Source organism: Mercenaria mercenaria, chromosome 11 (assembly GCF_021730395.1).
Source record: "Mercenaria mercenaria strain notata chromosome 11, MADL_Memer_1, whole genome shotgun sequence".
Taxonomy (NCBI): domain Eukaryota; kingdom Metazoa; phylum Mollusca; class Bivalvia; order Venerida; family Veneridae; genus Mercenaria; species Mercenaria mercenaria.
Genome location: NC_069371.1, coordinates 2972215 through 2993442, shown reverse-complemented (window position 1 = coordinate 2993442; position 21228 = coordinate 2972215). Strand labels below are relative to the sequence as shown.

The window sequence follows — 21228 nt, the reverse complement described above, 5'->3', positions numbered from 1 at the left end:
CAGTTACCCTGCGCATATAAGAAATATATAAGGTTGCCCGATTTACAAATCGTTGCGCAGATAACAAATTGGTTATTTGCGCTGCGCGATTTACCAAATGCGCAGATTGGCTATATGCGCGTAACATAACCACTTTCCCGACTTTACCAACATATCTGAAAGCAATCTAAACATAAGGTATTATGGTTCATACTTTTTTTAACTACTCGCTTCCCTCGCAGTACCAGAGCGTTTACTATTTGTCGTATACTGTATATCTTGAACGATTCATTTTTAGAAAAATAAAAGGTGTTTTCATTAACAGTATATCTTCGGTGGCTTAAATGATACATTATTGAACTGCCCTTGGACCTCGGGTAATAATTTTAGCTATTGAAACAGCAGTTTATTAATTACTCTTTTATTACATGGTATAAGAATAGAATTCCATGTTTACTTTCGTCCAGTTTTTTTTTGTGACGGACCTGTCGAGCTGAATGTAGTAAGCAATTACTCACAGGAGTGACATAATATGGTTGTTTAAGGCATAACATATCAGTTTGGGGAGTAAGCTGATACCCATTCGGTGTCAGCTTACTCAGTCAACGACCCATTCATCCTGAACATGATCCGTCTTGTTGCTTTTACAAACCGTTGCTTTGAAATACCTTTCAATATCAAATATGTAATACATGAATCACTTAAGTAAACAGAAATTTATATTTTGCACCATCATCAGATGGTGGGCTGTTCAAATCGCTCTGCGTCCGTGGTCCATCCGTCCGTTTACAGTTTCTCGTTATCGCATCTCTTCAGAAACTACTGGGTAAATTTTGACCAAACTTTGTCAGAATGATGTATTGGTACCCTAGTTGTGTCCGCCTTGAAAATCAGACTGGTTCAACAATTTTTGAATGAGTTATGGCCCTTTGTTTATTTTTATGATTTACATAGATTTATTTAGGGAAAAACTTTGAAACACTTCTTGTCCAAAACCACAGGGCCTAGGCCTTTGATATTTTGTATGTGACATCATCTAGTGGTCCTCTATTAAAATTGTTCAAATTATTCCCCTAGGGTCAAACATGGCCCCGCCCTGGGGGTCACATGGTTTATATAGACTTATATAGGGAAAAACTTTGAAAATCTTCTTGTCCAAACCACAAAGCCTAGGGCTTTGATATTTGTAATGTAGCATCATCTAGTGGTTCTCTACCAAGTTTGTTCAAATTATCCCCCAGGGTCAAATATGGCCCCGCTCCGGGGGGTCACATGGTTCATATAGACTTATATAGGGAAAAACTTTTAAAATCTTCTTGTCCATAACCTGCAACATTCAAATTTGGACCACATGTATAGTTTTGAGTGGCAAGATGAACCTTGACATGAATTGACCTTGATCTTGACCTAGTGACCTACTTTCACGTTTCTGTAGCTACAACCTTCAAATTTGGACCACATGCATAGGTTTGTGTACCGAAACAAAGTTTGACCTTGACATTGACCTAGTGACCTACTTTTACATTTTGAAGGTACAGGCTTCAAATTTGGACTACATGCATAGTTTTGTGTTCCGAAATGAAATTTGACCTTGATTTTGATCTAGTGACCTACTTTTACATTTCTCAAGCTACAGCCTTCAAATTTGGACCACCTACATAGTGTTGTGTACCGAAATGAACTTTGACCTTGAGATTGACCTAGTGACCTACTTTCACATTTCTCAAGCTACATGCTTCAAATTTGGACCACTTGCATAGTTCTGTGTTCTGAATTGAAATTTGACCTTGATTTTTACCTAGTACCTAATTTCACCAAAATGAACTTAGACCTTGAAATTGATCTAGTGACCTACTTTCACATTTCTCAAGCTACAGCTTTCAAATTTGGACCACATGCATGGACCATATGCACAGTTTTGTGTACTGAAATGAACTTTGACCTTGATTTTGACCTTGAGCTTGTCTTGAATTTTGGAACATTCAAAAATGGCTCAATGTTGGGCGCCAAGATCACTCTGTGATCTCTTGTATTTTCATGAAACAGTCATAGCTGGCAGATGTTTTAAATACTGATAATTAGGAATTGAAAATTATCATTAATAATAATAATAAATAACACGTCATGTTGCTTGATTTCTGCAGTAATTGGAAGAGTTATATATCCTCTGAATTAAATTATGTCACTCCATATTGGAACGAAAATTACATGCACAAAACAGGAACAGAATAACTTTAAATCAGAATTGATTTTATCAGTTAGTAAGTATCACAGGTACAACAAGGCAAAGAATCATTTTCCCAGCTTCGTCATTGAGTTCATATTTCACGGCCAGTCTCGCCTGAAACAGAATAATTAAGTAGGAGGTACAAAACTAGAATTATTCAGTTACATTATAAGATTGCAGGTATGAGCGGAAATATCTGGCTCATGGGCAAAGTTTTGTTTAGGTGGTAACTAGGCTCTGCCGGGTTTCCGCAAAACAGTTACTCGACAGCCAGATATTTCCATCCGCACCTTCAGCTAGTGACATATCTTTTTTTTGTATACCATTCTCCATTAATTAGAAGGAATAAAATAAAACAAATGCTTTTCTTTTAAGCACTACTTTAATATTATAGTAGCCTATGAATTTATGCATTTATTCATAAATTTCAGAACGTGAGTCATCTTACACACTAGCTTTTCTGGCACCGGTAAAGTACGGGAAAATTCTCTCTGGCATGCAAGCATATTCTTGCATACCAAACAGGGTTTTTACCGTGCTTTTCTGCAGGTGCTAGAAAAACTCGTCTTTCACCCAGGGGTGTAAAATGACATGTGCTGCAATTTTTGAATGAATGCGTAAATTCATACGCGACTGTAACAAAATAGTGCTCAATAGCACGGGGTGGAACTGTTACACGAGCCTCGGTTATTGCGGACATCATATTACAGATTTAGGATGCTGCTGCTACAGTTTTCCTGGATAACGTTACAGCATATGAAGGATACTAATCGCTACCAAAGAAATGGCAAAGATGTATCTCTGTTTTGCAAAATTATAAATTGTATAAATGCACGGTTGGCACCTGGGGTCTTCCTCCACCATCAAAGCTGGAAAGTCGCCATATGACCTATAATTGTTCGGTGTGTCGTTTAACCCGACAAAATGAATAAATAAATTTGGTCAACAAAGCACCATTAGCGATTATTATCCTTCATTTGCTGTAACGTTATCCGGGAAAAATGTAGCAGCAGCATCCTAAATCTGTGACATGATATCCTCCATAACCGAGTCTCGTGTAATAGTCCCCACCTTGAATAGAAAAGCATTCGTCTCCTTCATTTCTTCTGTTGCTTTGATTAATGAATTAATCTGTCACTAGTTGAAGGTGCAGAGCATCGTTACCGCCTGAACAGTTTACCCTCGCGCCAGGTATTTCCATTCCGCACCTTCAACCAGTGAAAGATTCTTATAGTCTAAAAGAACCAGAGCTGGATGAAATTCATAATTTGCCCGCGGAAGCATGCCTCGAACCGTACTTTTTTGTCACTGAAATATTAAGCAAACAATTAAATCTTTACCGTGCTTATAACTTTTTGAATAAATGAAATATTTTGAAAAAAAAGAAGAGAAAAGTATGTCACTTATCAAATCTAAGTCATGTTTGAAACTGGACTTTATTTGGTCTATTTGATTTTGACCACGTGTCTGCGCCATTGATAATGAATATGCATGGCCTAAAAGTAAAATAAACAGAAAACACACGAGTTTGAAAACCGGATATTTTTGAGATTTTAGTGATCAAGTCTAACTTCTTCTACATAAACTTACTGGGTGTAAGCCTATTGGTATATTATATGACAAGGACCACACGGTTTCTTCTCCTGCACGCAAAGGACAATGCAGTCCGTTTGAGCACTGATCACCATTACTCACTAAAGGCAGTGGAGTTCCATTTAGGATGACAACTAAATGAAGGTAAGCGGCAGCATGATTGGTCCCTGAAAAACAAGAGAAAGGATACATTTTGTAATTGTCTGTTGCAGTGTAGGATGGAAACGCAGTTCACCGAGTGATCAAAACAAGCAACACATTTACGAAAAGAAAAGATTAAATATGGTTTTCACGAGTGAACAACAATTAGGGCTTTCATGTAAAATAAACCATTGATTTGAGCTGACCCCTGTGGAGAGTCGAAACGCTAATGCTCATGAAAGCACATAAAGAACGGTTTGGATGGAGTTTAATATGAGAAACAACAGTACTTAAAACCTTCACACTTCAGAAATTATAGATATTCATTTATATTTCTTCCAAATATAGTAAAGACCCTGTCCGGACTAAGTCAAGAGTCCAGTTGTTCGGTTTTCAGAGGATTTTTTCAAAACGTTGTATGCCGCTCACTGTATAATGTTTACATGTCTAGTCTCATTTATTTTATCAGCCGAAATTATGTTGACTGTCTTTTATTTTTCTTGTTTTTAGAATTCGCATGTTATAAACTGAACTAGTATATAGGGTCATAACAAATATATAATCGTAAGTGTATTCAGCTGAGAAATCTTTACAATATCATGTGAAATTACCTGTTTACTTCTATGTAGAGTATTCCTCTCTTTAAATAAGGTAAATACAATATCACAATTCTGCATAAAACCCAACAACCCTCAAAATTCCGTGTGTCAGACTAGGTGGATAGGGTAACAAAAAACAAAACAAACGCCCCACCTTATGGGTTCTTCTCTCAAATCACAATATCGTGTGTGTTTACCACGCGCATTAATCACTTCATGGCATCTGCTAAGAAAGCTGAGAATCAACCAACGGATGTCTGCGATGGGTATCCTATGCCATTCTACAATGAATATGTCTGTTAGCTCCTCTAGAGCCCTTGGTTACCGATCGCGACCGGATATCCTGCGTTGCAGCATGTCCCAGGCATCTCCAGCGTAAGGGCCCATAATAGGGTCTAGGATCTCGTCCCGTACCTAACATCGGTCAGAGCCCCGTCCTAGTGACGTAAAGGTCCGTGCGCCTGGCATAGGATATGCCCGCCCATACAAGCACTGATCCCCTCCGAATCGGTAATGCTCTGCCACACAACAGTCCCGGAAACGTTCGTTTCTCTGTCTCCACACTCGTCTGCGCCCGTCATTGAAATCCAAATTCTTGCATAAAAACTACTTTTTTTACTTGATCCGCCCAAAAAATCGTGTGCAAACAAGGCAATTCACGTGCTGTTAATACATTATTTTTATTTTTGAAATGCTTTGTCAGGGATGTATATATGTATTTCTGCGCAGATTGACATCCGGTATCTGCGTCTTGATTCTTCCATAATATTCTCTTCTTGTAGCATAAAAGATGCAGTCTAATCAATAGTATCAGTTACCAAAACCAAACGCACTACTAATGATTTTTGCAAGTATCAGTCGGATTGTTTTTATCTAATTTCGCGCAGAATTCGGATAAAACATTTGAAAGCTTGTCACTACGTTCGTACTCATCCGTACTCTAAATGTGTACGTACTCAAAATAATTCGAATGTAAAGTTATTATTCTTAAATTTGTGTTCCTGTTAATCAAATATTTAAGTTTATGCACAATTATGGGTAATGTAACGTTTGTAATAACTAGAAATAAAAATAAGATGCTCAAAAACCTTCAAATCACGCTTTTGGTAGTGTTGTTGATATGTGTGCCCCGGTTATGGATATTTAAAACATGTTTACCGTTTCCAAGAATAACCGAATGGTAACTGAAAATGTACCGGAATCATAAAGTCATCACATATGAAAACAATGCATTCAGTCGTCGTGTAATGTTTTTTTTATGCCAGAACAGCGACAATATACGTTTGTTTTGTGTATTAACGTCTGCGGAAGCCGTTGCAATTGGGATATGTTTGTGACTTCGACCTTCGGTCTCGGTCACAAACAATCCCGCGGGCTTCTGCAGATGTTAACACACAAAGAAACGTGTATTATCCCTACATTGAATTTGGACTCGTCAGTCCACAAAACGTTGCGCAAACGTTGACGTCCAAATGACAGCTAGTCGCGGGCAAACACTAGACGACATTCGTTCGGTGATGTGGTGTCAGGAGCGGTCGTACGACCGGTCTTCTAGCCCGCAGGTTTGCAGCATGAAGTTCCTGACGGTCTGAACAGAGATCCTGTACCCATACGTCTGTTCAAAGTCCCTATTTAGCGTAACGGCGGAGTTGAACCGTCGACGTCGTGCCCAAAGCGACAAACGTCGGTCCTGCGCTTCAGTTGTGAGCCGCAAACGACCTTGACCTGGTCCCCGCTGTACATCCCCAGTGTCAAGGTACAACTGTCACAGCCTGCGGATGACGCTCCGGCTAACGTTAAACTCCGTCGCAAGATGACGTTCGGTCTGACCAGCTAGCAGATAGTCAAGAGCACGCTGCCTTTCGTTTTGAGTCAAATGGCATCTTTGAGGCATTATTTTAGAATGTTATTCCAATATGTACTCTACTTTATCGGTAAAGCACAAATCTGCACTCGTTACAATGAAATCAATTGTGTAAAGACTCATTGGAGCATAGACAATAACTTGGTGCGAAAATCCCGTGCAAGTTGAAAACCGGGGTTTTGATACCTGTCCGGTTCAATTCATTCAACCATGACCGTATTTGTTTAGGATCTGAAGACGTGCTATTGATAGCCTCGTTCTGACTACCCTTCCGTTAGCCAATCAGAGCCTTACTTACAACATTTTGTATGTGAAAGTAGAAGTTTAAAAAATCTATATTTAGCCTGGGTTTTTCATATTTACAATTCTTAGGACGACCGCATCGCGGCTACGCCCTCGTGTTTTGAGAGAAATCATATGTCACGGTACGGACTTGGTCACGTAAGGTGTCAAACAACCGGTTAGCGCTGTAAGCGAGGGGTCCCGGGTTCGAGCCCCGGACTGATTACACATTTTTCTCACACCTGACATTCGACGTTATTTTGATGGTTCAGCCAATGTTTGTTGAAACGAGTCGTCTGATTGGTTCAAATAAAAATAGATTTGCGAAAATAAAAATAGCAATTTCGGAAATCTAAATGTACAGAAAGATGAATGTGAATGGGTGATTCTCAGATCTTCGTTTAGAAGATCAATTACTTTAGTCAGATTGTGTCTAAACATCTATTCACTATTGTTATTTTAAAAATATTTGCATTCTCAAAAAGATATATGATCTTATACTTCTGATCCTTTAATTGTTAAATATCTTTTTATAACGTCACTTAAAATAAGACCTTAAGATAAAAATATAGTCATGGAGTCCACTCAATATTTATGAGAAATAGAATTCCGCTAAAGCCGCTGCTGGGGTTTGTGGCGGGGGGAGGGGTATGAGGGGCGTTGCATTTTACACCACCTCTCTTCAATTAAACCGAGTCTGCTATTATTTTTCTTGTTTGCATTCTTTGCATCCAAAAGATTTCTGACAGTTTTTATTAAAATGATTGACAGAGATTCATTTTTAGTTTTCTTTAAAGCTGATTGAATAAAAAAATACAGTACAAAAAATAATGCAGAATGGCCACAGACTCCACAAACATGGAGACTTCTCTTCCTTGAAATTCAATTGTAACCAAAAGCATGTACTTAGTGTGAAGAGCATACGACAAAGCTACTAGAAAAGAATGTATTTCAGTGCAATAGTCATATACGTTGTAATAGATACAAGAGGAAATATTTTCTTCTACTGAATTTGGTTTGACAAAGGTATCACATCTTTGAAACATATTTCTATGCATAGATTAAAAGAAATGTATACATTTGATTTTTCGCAGTTTGTTTAACATATTCCTAATGGTGATTGTATATACCCCTATCAAGTAATAAAAGCAGTGAAAAAGTGCTGGAAGAGTAGGCTAAAATTAGAAGACTTAAGGTTAGAGACCACCAATTGTTTTCTTATAGACTTACATTGTAACATTTTGGCGTGTACGGCCTTCCATACATCGAAACATGTATATCTAATTACAAGTTTTTCAAGAACTATCTTAGTTCTACCAAAATATCGGACGAAAAACAAATGAATAGTGATACTTTATTTAAGTAATTTTCGTGTGAATGAGATGACCCCCTGTTTACACCATTGACATGGCGGGAGAAATTCGTTTGATAAAACTTTTTTTCAATACACATAAAATGTAGCAAATTTTGTCAAAATGTATAATAAAATACTGTAAATGCAGTGAAAAAATATCAATTTTGAAAAAATAATCACTTCCTGGGTTTGTTTACATGACTGACCAATCAGAACGCACAGACAATACCTTATTCCCAGGTATACACTTAGCTCATTCCCAGTAAGTTCCCAGTACTTTTTTGAATTGGTGGTCTCTGACCTTAAGGTAGTTCTGCACGTTTAATAAACCGGAAGTGATGGCGTAACGTCATTTATCCGGAAAACGTAGAATAAAGCCCGGATTCGGCGTACGGAAATGAAAATCGTTTTATGAATTAATAGAAATATGTGAGTAAATTTATTACAATGGCAATATTGCTATATTTCTAAAGTCAAAATATGATATTAAAACATATGACACGTTAAAATAATCAAAATAATGTCTTAAAGTTAGCGTGAAATGTCCGGTGCACTTTAATCATGGTCAAATATCTCAAACATAAGCACACGGCCCTATACATTTTATTTCACTAAATTATAGGCCATGTGTTTATTTACAACTGTGAGAAGTTTCATCAAAATCTACATTGTAGAAAAATTTCTATTCGCGAAAATGTATGAAAGTAATGATTTTCCATAGACTCCCATTATGAATTATTGCGTGAGGTCCAAATTTTTCAAATCAGTCTAGCAAAAAATCAAGCACACGACCTTATCTTTTTTATTTGCTGAATTTTCTAGGTATATTCTAAAGTTTTAAAAATTCAGAGTTTGATCAAATTCTACATTGTAGAAAAAATTCGATCCAAACGCGTGCAGAACTACCTTAACACAGTGGACCAGTACTGACATTCGGTAATTTTCGTTCGATTACGCATTCTCCGGGTGTAATGTATTTCATACGAGCAACCAGTCGGAAAAAGACAAAATCGCAAACGGAGCAAACGTACAGAAATTAAGGGCCCACTACTTTAAAAGCAAGATATTCTAGTAATTATCAAAAATGATAGAATCAAATACAAATGAAACGCTGTATTGTTCGTAACGTAAATATAATAAAAAAAAAAAAACATGTATGGACACCATTTTACAAGCAGTCTTAACTGGAAGACTTCATTAATCATATAAAGTTTAGAAGTGACGCTTAGCTAGGAGCTTGCATTCTATTACAACAAAAATATATAACTTTATGTACGGCTGCGTTCTTTTAGTTAGACTCTGTCCTTGTTTTCTGATAACTTGAATACCACCAAAGATATAGATTTCTCTTCAGATGCAATTGTATCTTTCTGGACACTCTTAACATTTAAAGGCTAAGTTAATTCGTGTATTATATTGATCGACTTACTAGGAGTAAATTTAGTATAACCTGTATAATTGTGCCCTGTAATCATGACACAGGGCTCCTGCTTGCAGTTATCATTGATCACGTCATCTACCTGCGATATTGATCCTGAAATAAGAGGTTGGTAATCATGGAGTTATATCATATGTGCTTGCAAATTAGTCACAGCAAACTAATCCTTAAACAGTTTTCATATTTTTACACACAAAGAGATTTAGTAAATACAATTTCTTAAAGTATAATACGCAGTCTAAATGGAATAAACATTCTAACACGATCCGCAGCAATTGCTATATAAGCATATAGCGAAATCGCCCATACATGAATTAAGAAATAATAAATCTGTTCCTATATTTTATCAGTTAATAAAATATGGGCAGGAGTTTGGATGCGTAATAATTAAATCACGAGTGCGTAGCACGAGTGATTTAATTATTCGCATCCAAACGACTGCCCATGTTTTATTAATTGATAAAATTGTAGGAACAGATTTATTATTTCGATTCTAACAACGCAAATAATTCGCATTTTACAGTACTACATTTTCAGCGTAATACGTCATTCGGGTCATATGCTGTTACAATTTACCCCCTATGGTTAGAAACTGTTGCATAGCCAATGGAACGTATAGATATTTGTTTCTTTTTTATCAGAATTTTGGGAAGTATTTATAAATTAGTAATCTAACAGCTCGCAAACTAATTATGAACATAATCATCAAATTAGGTGAGTTGACCCTGTGTTACGAGTGACGAGCTTATCTTTTATATGACGTCACATCATTATGACGTCATACTTTATGTCATACATTTATGACGTCACAGCTGAATCATAATTGAGCTAATTAATTTCGCTCGTAGAGATCAGAACGTGTTTTACGGTCCTACACATAAGACAGTATTACTTTTTATCATAGTTATGTTTTTGAAATGCTGATTTCAACCGTTTGGCCCTGAAATAATTCGTATGTAATGGAACTGAAGTAGAATCTCTTACGTCACAATCATAGGGGGTGAAATGTAACAGCCAACCATATTTTATCGTAGATTCATGTATAGGCAATTTCGCTATATGTTTATATAGCAATTGCTGCGGATCGTGTTAGAATTAAGAAATAATAAATCTGTTCCTATATTTTATCAGTTAATAAAATATGGGCAAGAGTTTGAATGCGTAATAATTAAATCACGAGTGCGTAGCATGAGTGATTTAATTATTCGCATCCAAACGACTGCCCATGTTTTATTAATTGATAAAATTATTGGAACATATTTATTATTTCGATTCTAACAACGCAAATAATTCGTATTTTACAGTACTACATTTTCAGCGTAATACGTCATTCGGGTCATATGCTGTTACAATTTACCCCCTATGTTTAGAAAGTGTTGCACAGCCAATGGAACGTATAGATATTTTTTCTTTTTTTATCAGAATTTTGAGAAGTATTATAAATAAGTAATCTAACAGCTCGCAAACTAATTATGAATAGAATCATCAAATTAGGCCATTTGACCCTGTGTTACGAGTGACGAACTTAACTTTTATATGACGTCACATCATTATGACGTCATACTTTATGTTATACATTTATGACGTCACAGCTGAATCATAATTGAGCTAATTGAATTCGTTCGTAGAGATCAAAACGTGTTTTGCGGTCCTACACATAAGTCAGTATGACTTTTTGTCATATTTATTTTTTTGAAATGCTGTTTTCAACCGTTTGGCCCTGAAATAATTCGTATGTAATGGAACTGAAGTAGAATCTCAAATGTCACAATCATAGGGGGTGAAATGTAACAGCCAGCCATATTTTATCGTAGATTCATGTATAGGCGATTTCGTTATATGTTTATATAGCAATTGCTGCGGATCGTGTTAGAATCTACGAAAAATATGGTTGGCTGTTACATTTCACCCCCCTATGATTGCAAGATTCTGCTTGGCTATGTAACACTTTCTAACCATAGGGGGTAAAACATGGGCAGTCGTTTGAATGCGAATAATTAAATCACTCGTTCTACGCACTCGTGATTTAATTATTACGCATCCAAACTCCTGCCCATATTTTATTAACTGATAAAATATAGGAACAGATTTATTATTTCTTAAATACATATCATAACGTTCAAGACAAAAGTACCTAAATCAGTACTTGTTCATATGTTACTTTTATATATCTTAAGCTAATTTGTCTCCTAACATCATGTATTCCCGTACTCGTGGAACAAATATGGGAATGTGGAATATTATTTCCGGTGACTTCTAAAACCATATCCTATCTTCAGCTATATAAAGATTTTGAGACTCCAAAAATAGTTCCCATTATCACAAGAAAAGCATGATTAATGAAGAAAAAATATTCAAGGTTTTTAATTAAAATGTACGGAAGATCATTAGTGATAGGTGAATAAAGGAAATTTTGGCTAAGTGTCTCAAAATTTCAACTTTATAACTTAAAATCTAACATCTCAAAAATTTGTAGAAAATCACATTGAAAATTTGGTGTCTCCAAATTTGGCGAAACGTTTCTTAGGAGTGTATGTATAGGTCATGAGCAAAATCAGGTTTCCTTGGCTAACAGAATGTGATCAGGTAGTGATCGCACTATCTAAAGTCTGGAAGACGTAAATCTGGGTTGCAAAATAGTAGTAAACAGAAATATAAACACAGAATTTCGGCACCGAATGCTTAACTGGTGACAAAGATATTATAGTTATAGATTTACTCCAAGATGGATTTCAATTAGATTTGGGTAATACTTATACTCGTGCAGAGACTGCAGAAATCATAAAGATGCAGAAAATTTCCCCCTAGAAGTCAATAGATCTAGTTATCTTAAGCACATCTTTCGTGATGCTGTTTCATCTATGGGTCTAACGAATGCTGCAGCCATATGTCAAAGGATAACTAATGCTGTTACGTTAATTTTATAATGTTCAAGGTAGGAATAGCCATATATTACCTAGATGACTTAGCAGGGGTAGAAACAAAAGACAAAGCTTGGTTTGCGGTCTGTTCTAGCACAGGTTGGTTTACTTGAATCAAAAGCTTGTCCTCCGTCAGAAATAATGATATTCTTGGGTATTTTATTCAATTCTAATTCCATCTAGAAATAAAAAAAAATAAAACACTGGTTATGTTTTGGTTAAATAAATCTAAATCGACTCTTAGAGAGTTGTAGTCATTTATTGGTAAATTAGCAGCTTGTGTCAGACCTTAAATTGATTAAGAACCATACACAATGCAAATCCGGATCACTATATCTCACTTTACTTCAAAAGTCTGTCCGTCCGTCCGTCCACCCATCCAGAGTCTATGAAAAAGATATCATAAGAATAATTTTCATCAAACCAGGGGCAGTAAGAATATATAATTATTAGTTAATTGACGAACAATCTCTCCTCATACCATCTGACTCTCGATAAAAAATGCAGTGAAGTAGACATGAGTTAATACAAACACTCAAACCAGAATACTAAGAATAAGACTAACCATTGCTGGATTAATTACAGGGCTATAGCAGTGGTTATACTATTGTAAGTGATTTTCATAACGCAGATCAAAGAAAATACAGACACCCATATTGAATAACAGCTCAATGTGACAAACCGTGACCAAGATATGGATGCGCAAGGACAAAAGTTTCATTGTGTTAATCAAGGAACTCTGGTCATACTCATCTGATTAACGGACGGATAGCTCAGTGGTTTGCACACTGGCCTTCCAATCCTGGGTTCGATCCCCGGCTGCTACTCGGGAATTTTCAGAAACCGTTCTGAAACGCTTTTCAGTGTTTCCCACCCAACTAGAGGTGTACTGGTCAGGAACCCAGGCAATCCTTGCGTGTATCAGTGCTATACAATGGGCACGTTAAAGAACCAGGCTGTCTATTCGTAACGAGCTAGGCTAAGTTAGCCGGACAAGCCTTTATCTGATTTCTGATCTCTCTGTCGTGGGGGCTTTGTCTCACTCTGTCCCTCTGGTCAGATCGCTCTGTGTCTGTACTAGTGGAGGATGAATTATGCGCCCTGTGTGGCTGCATTTGAACTATGTAAAGCGCCTTTGAACGTGAAATTGATCATGAAAAGGGCGCTATATAAATCTGGTATAATAATAATAATAATTAAACAATCTTGAGTAGAAGCTACAAGTGAATAAAAACCTACTCACAAATGTCAACTTAAGTTGAACCATGACCAAGATAGGACTGTGGAACGACAAAAAGTTTACTACATTAATTGATATGCATAATTCTGGTGTAGCTAATTTGACTTAAAAACATAAAGGTAGTAGCTATGAGTGAATACAAATTCAATATAACTAATTGTTAACTCAATGTAACTTACTGTGGAATAACAGATATACGGATTGACGGACGGACGAACACGTGAACTATATCTGTCCGAATTTCGTGTCGCAGCAGACACTGATATTTGCCAAACTTCCTGTGCCAGACGATAATTTTTACCGTACATACTCACCGCAGTCGACATATGTCAGTTTTATTCCTGTGGAAATATGCATCTCCATGAAAATAAAAAGTATACAAAAAATAAACATTTTCTTTAGTTTTCGCACTGGCACGACTGACGTGAATGCTGCTAAATTGATATCCGAATTCCACCTTATCTGTTCGAAGTCGACGGTAGGAATAGTACTTCAACTAACTTTGACATTTTATGTAACCTCATGTTGTATATTCAGTCTAGGTTATCACAAACACTGCACTATTTCGTTTGTAATAAGCTTTTATTTTCTTGATAGCCAATTCAAAATTGAGTTTAAATTTTGAATACTGTACAGTAACTAGCCTGGCTCCCTGGCTGCATGGTTATTTTTATATAAATACTGGAAACATTTTATAAGAAAATTTTACGCCTCTAAAATAGCATAATTTTATCTGATGGCTGAACCATACATTCGGAGCCAGGGGCAGTAAAAAATCTCAATGTAGAAACAACCTTCTGGAGTTACTTCCCTCTTAATGAAGAAAACAGATATATGTAAATAAGAACAAACAAAGGGACGGGAGCCAGTCTATACAGTAACCTGATATAATATTTGTCCTTCTTTCTGATTAATTAGAATTGCTTACCAAGTGGTTAAGCACCTGTATGGCGCATTGTAAACAATATTGAGTCTTGTAATCTCTTGATATCATAACAAACCGAATGCCTAGAAAGAAATTGCATTCTGTTGCTTCATTTTGAATAAAAGTAGTCGCCCACTCACATAAATATTGCATGTATTATCAATATGTGTTTTAAATGGAGTTATATACAGTCTTCAGTTATGGCCTCCGTATGGACACGAAGAGCGAAAGTACAATGGCGAAGGGCGTCAGCACTATGGCAAAGCGCGACAGTACGATGGTGACAACACTAAAGTACGATGGTAATAACACGAAAGTACGATGGCGATAACATGACAGTACGATGGCGACACGCGACATTACGATGGTGACAGTCCGTCATACTGTCGCGCCTCGCCATCGTACTGTCGCACTTTGTTAGTAGTAATTAAAGGGTGATACGGTACCATTGAAAGGTATCCGGGACAGGGGCGATGGTATAACAACATTGTAACGAATCCGGGCCAGGGGTGATGATATGGCACCTTTTTTCAGGTATCCAGGGGTAATGATATGGCACTCTATGGGGTTTTAACTTAACAGGAGGGTGCCATGTCATCATCCAGGAGGGTGCCATGTCATCATCCAGGCAGGTGTCATAAATGTACTAGTAGATCATAGCACTCTATCAGATTTTAACATGGGGTGCCAAATCATCATTCAGGACAGTGCCATAATTTTACTGGTGGATTATAGCACTCTATAGGATTTTTAACATGGGAAAAGGCCGTTGTATTTTTGGTCTGTTTACTTCTTGGCCTTCTTGTAGTTGTTGATAGATTTCATGTGTGCATCTCACTCTGTTGAACTGGGTCTTTTGTTTAACTCTTTCTCATTCTGATCTTTGTCGTGCGAACTAGGTCGTTCGTTCGACCGTGTACTGTCGCCATGCTCTTTACCCTTACTGCTTTCATGTTGAGTGGTGCATTATGTTGATTTATAGTTTAGTTTATACATAATTTATTTTAGGTCGTTCTACAACTTATATTAATCACTCTCGACACCTCATTCCTGATGGAATCCATCGCCACGAGGGTACGAGAGAAGAGGCCAGTTTCCCTTTTAATGTTGAGCGCTAAGCAAGAGGGCTACTGGTACCATTTTTCACGTCTTTGGTATGACGTGGCCGGAGATCAAACCCACGACCTCCCGCACTCGAAGCGGACAGTAGGCTATCGAGGCGGTTATTTACGGTACATTATGTTGACGTTGTTGCAGAGGTAAAGTGGAGAGGCACTGTAAGTTGAATTTGATATCACATTCCACCGATGTTTTCGGCTCTCATTGATGGTAGAGTTGAGTTTGACAAGATTGATATTAACTGCCTTGATCTCGTCAAGTATGGATGTTCCAAGTGAGGTACGCCATATGCATCTGCTGCTTGCTGTTGCTGTGTTTGTTGCGGATACTGTTTATTCTGTGGTTTAAAATTCGACTGTGATGAAGTATAATATAACTATTTCCCTGACTGCATGGTGTTTTGAGGTACCGATGTATACAAGGGTTGATGATTTGATGTATAGGTATCGGTCTGTGGTACTGTTTGTGTGTATCATTTGCTCTTTTCAAGGTCCCTTAATATTGCATTTTCGGTGTGTTTAGTTTTTCAGTTTCCTAAATTATTTGTAGGCCCAGGCCTGCTGTGCTTAAATAATAGCGGCTACGCCACAGAGTCATGCACATTTAGCCTATTTTTTACGGTGTTCCGTTTGGACAATCGTGACATTTTATTTAATACTAAACCGCGATGCACGATGGTACGATGACGAAAACGCGATGGCCCGATGGCATGGCACGATGATGAAACAACGATGGTACGATGGTGAAAACGCGATGGCACGATGATGAAATCGCGATGGTGCGATGGTACCATGGTGAAATGTCGATGTAATATCGCGTTTTCATCATCGTACCATCGCGTTTTCACCATCGTATCATCGTACCATCGCGTATTCACCATCGTGTCATCGCGTTTTCATCATCGTACCATCGCATTTTCACCATCGTACCATCGCGTTATCACCATCGTACCATCGCATTTTCACCATCGTACCATCGCCTTCCGGTGGTCATGCGCAGTGGTACAGTGTATGTGTCAGTAAAATACAGGCTTGATACAATCTCATTTTCACATTGCACTATGTACCTTCTACAACCTAACAAGAATAAGCTTAGTTTGAATAATACCATGTGACTATTACACCCAGCTTTTTATTTACTTTCATGCATACATAAAATACAAAGGACGTGGCCTTGAAATTTTTACAATTTTGCTGAACTGAGCACTGAACATTTTGTAAAACATTTTGCAAAACAGCGGAATCTAAATGGTTAATGTCTTCTCACAAAATACATTGAGATATATTCATCTATTGTTGACAAAAATACAAGTGTATGGGACTACGCATTTCTAACCGGAAGGCGATGGTACGATGGTGAAAACGCGACGGTCCGATGGTGAAAACGCAATGGTACGATGGTGAAACCACGATGGTACGATGATGATAACGCGATGGCACGATGGTGAAAACGCGATGGTACGATGGTGAAAACGCGATGGTATGATGGTGAAACCACGATGGTACGATGATGATAACGCTATGGCACGATGGTGAAAACGCGATGGTACGATGGTGAAAACGCGATGGCACGATGGTACGATGATGAAAACGCGATGGCACGATGGTGCAATGGTGAAAACGCGATGGTACAATGATGAAAACGCGATATTACATCGACATTTCACCATCGTACCATCGCGATTTCATCATCGTGCCATCGCGTTTTCACCATCGTACCATCGTTGTTTCATAATAAAAAAATGAGTGTCTGATATATTTTCACAAAGAGCTATAAAATAAATGTATTTTATACTTCTTTGATTTTCATAAATTTTCATCGTACGCTGCCGAAACTGAAATTTGTTATATAAATACATGTTTATTCACTGTGACGTCGCTGTTCCGCTGTAGCTTGGAGGTAGTCTTCTCGCTTCACATTCAAGAGGTCGGGAGTTCGAGCCCCACCGAAATATTATTCTTTTCTTTATTTTTTTTTATGAATTTAACATGAATTTTGCAAATATTGTCACAAGAATTATTTGTGTGAAAACGGTTTTGTTTTGAGGTCAAATTTCAATGTTGATCTACTTCCTGTCCAATAGTCTGAGTAGAATCTACATCAAACTATAAAAAAATGGGGGTCCAAATTAACAGGTGTGAAGTTTTTGAAAAGCACATGTTGCTGCTCTCTCCATTCACATATCTTGCATCCATAAATCTTACAAATCATTGACCAATGTTTTACACTTGGGAAAACATTGTTGCTATACAAATGAGAACTAACATTCACAAAGTTCCTACTACCACCCCAACTCAAAAGAGATGAAAAATATAAACCTTCAAAAAGCCCTAGACTGTTAGCAGTTTTGTAAATTAAACATGGGTTTTCAAGAATTTCTGTGTTCAGTGTTTTTCTCTGTGTAAATCTCTGATCAATTACTTTTTAAAAAGTTTTTATTTTGAATCTGAAATAAAAATGTTCATGTAAATGGTTGTTTTTCTTCCCCCATACCAGGATTAGCATTAGCAGTGTTTCTTGACAGACATTTGGTCCCATTCTCCCTTCCAAACTGAACGTAATTTGTATTTAGAAATTATGGATAATCATTAATTGTAATAACAGAACATAAACTCCGTAAATTTATACAGATCTTTGCAGCCATTGTAATAACATCACTTCTTTGAATTTTAAGGGGCACTGGTGATTTTTCAAGGAGCTCTGCCTTTTTAGTAGCACCGAATTTTATATTAAGACAAGTAAAAAAACTAAGTATTTTGAAATATAAAACGGGTACTATATACTTATTTTTTGTATTGTACTCGCACTGAATGTCTGAAGAGTAACATATATTTTTTTCTTGAAATTTCCGAAATGAGCCGCGCCAGAAGGAAACCTACATTTTGCGGAGGATGGGAGACTAGCACTGGCCTTTCCCACGAATGATGTTTCGGTAAACTGTCTTTTTGTGAAACAGCTGAAATATTGTTGAAATCTAAAAGTAACCCAAAAGAACATAATAAAACTAGAAAATGTGTTGCAGGCTATCGTTGATTAATCTGGAGAACATGATAGATCCATCATCGATCTCGTGTAAAGCCGTGAAAGTTCCAAATGTAATAGTATTTTAGTGCCTTGTTAAGTTTAATACAGTTAAAATGTAGCTGTAACTCGGACCAAAAACATAGTCCCACATCTGGTGCGCAATATTCAAGACGAAGTATTTTTGTGTAAGTTTGCTGTTATATAACCTGTATGTTGTTCACATTTTTGTTTTGTACTTGCACTGAATGGGGGTGGTCATATTGGCTAAATTTCCGGTCAAACCACCGGGTGGGGCATGCATGTTTATCGATTGAATACGGTGTATTGTTTCTTAGTGAAACAGAAGAATACTAGAGCTGTGTTCATAAACCATCTTAAAATATATTTACCTAAGTCACTATTTCCTCTAATATTCAAAACTTGTCCCTTTAATAATTTCAATGAAAAATTTCACAGGCATTAAAATGATTTGCATTCACTGAAATCTAGAAAGTAAAAAATCAAGTATTTGTGATTACAGTCTCTCTCAATTGAAAGGAAACAAAGTTAGGAAAACAATTAATTTAAAAAAAAACAAAGATGCTTTAAGAATGTAAGCCCAGCAGTGTAGTGCATAAGATAAACTATTTTGGTAAATGCCTGCATGCTGAAAATCCTATTTCATTTTAGAACACTTTAAACTAGTCAAACATAGTTTTATTACTAAATTTAAGTTTATAGAATATACAATGTTCTTTCTTTTCCCTTATAACCACGTTTGAAATGAGTTTGCTATAGAAGTGGTTAATTCAACCTATATAAAGAATATATATATACAAGCCTCCTAGTGAAATCTTTATTACAGAATACAATTGTACAGACTTTCCCTTAACCTTCTTTTGCGGCAATAGTGTCTAGTGACGAAGCCTTTATCTGTCACTTATGCACCACCAGGAACAATACAAACGTAGGCCTCCTACTGTTCTTTATCTAATTGTTAAATTGAGCTCTAGTGTGACTTTTGGTAAGCATTTACATGTTTAACGCAAATGTTCATTTTTGCTCTGTTTGGACAACCGTCCTTCAGTGCTTTCAGCGCTTTGATTACTTAATTGGATAGGCTATCTGAATAGGAAAATGTCCGAGGTCCTTTATTTAAACATATCTTACAAGTTAAAGCATACCAAAAGTTCCTTCTAGGGCACATCTATATAAATATAAAATGACCATCTTGTAAAATTTTGGTTGCAATGTCTGTTTTATACTGCAAAAAAATATCAGGTAAGTATTTACGCTAGTTATTTAACATAAATTGTTAAATCCAACAACAAATTAAATCTGTTGCCTCTTTCAATAGAGTAAATACGGTACTGAGACATTGACTTGGTATTCATGTGTGAATTTGTTACACATAATTATAGAGGGTTACAATGGAGTTTGTTTTCATATATTAACCATGCATTTGAAGGTAACGATAATATTTGGTTGTTTACATTTAAATTTGCTGATATATGTCTATCTGGTGAATGTACATATGTTATGTTCAGGAGGAAATAAAAGAATCAATTAATCATCCTCGGGTTTAGTATTGTTTAACCCATGGATTCCCCCCAATTGAGAAAGAATAGTTTAACGTCACAGGTTATTTCTAAGGTCACGGAGTTTTATTGGCCGGCTTGTAATGACAAAAGCTTTCGGTATCAGTAGCTCAGTCAAGTGTGAATTATTAAACTGAAATATTCCTTCTCAAGAGAAGGAATAATAATAGCAATTCTATTCTTGAAAAGCATATCCACCACGTGATCTACATTTAAGCTAATCAAGGCTTCTGTGCTAATCACAACATCACACGATTCACAATCAATCTAATTACAGCATCTTTTCTATTGTTGTTTTCTTTGATTATGCTAAAAGCTAATAGCATCATCTTCTTGCACACATGTACCATAAAACTATCGAAATTACCACCTTTTTCGCTGAGTATCAGATTGAATGTACCTTTCAAGATACAGATGCTATCCAAATACCGAATATTCATCTGATAAGAGTTTGTCAATAGTTCTTATGAGAATAAACAAATAATCAAAATACATGTTATGCTATCAAATATTCAACCCCGAGTCAACAATCACTTAAAAAGTGCACTGAAAACATGAGAAAATCGTGAATTGCAGGAAGAAAACGCCAGGGCACTGGAGACTAAAATAGTAAGAAGACGATGGAAAACGTGAATAATTTCATGTATGGTAACTACACCATTATCCTTAAAGACCACAATGATCTAGAGACCTACTTTTTCCTCCCACGAACTTCGTGCAAATAATTCTGATAATACTGGTATAATACAGCTATTCTACAAGATAACAGGTGGACAATTTAGGCCCTCCCTGAATTAATGTGTCTGCAATCTTTTTAGGTCATTCTCTTTTCAGTATCTTACACTGTAGAAACACAGAATTGTCTAAACTCATTTTGATACATCAAGTACAGTGCATACTACCATATTAATTCAATGATATATTCAAACATTAAACACATTGTCT

At 36.6% G+C, this 21228-nt stretch overlaps 1 protein-coding gene across 2 annotated transcripts; it reads right to left on the bottom strand.

Annotated features, from left to right (window-relative positions):
- Positions 1 to 443: 443 nt before the first annotated feature.
- LOC123532843 (NPC intracellular cholesterol transporter 2-like) lies at positions 444 to 14102 on the bottom strand. 2 transcript variants are annotated; one of them, XM_045314425.2, is made up of 4 exons: positions 13953 to 14102; positions 9469 to 9573; positions 3797 to 3966; positions 444 to 2320 (listed from the first exon to the last, which is right to left on the bottom strand). In XM_045314425.2, the coding sequence occupies exons 1-4, from the start codon at positions 14029 to 14031 to the stop codon at positions 2234 to 2236; spliced, it is 441 nt and encodes a 146-aa protein (XP_045170360.2). In that variant the 5' UTR covers positions 14032 to 14102; the 3' UTR covers positions 444 to 2233. The 2 variants fall into 2 exon arrangements, with proteins under 2 accessions (XP_045170360.2, XP_045170361.2); XM_045314426.2 differs by having other exon boundaries at positions 9490 to 9573.
- Positions 14103 to 21228: the final 7126 nt, after the last annotated feature.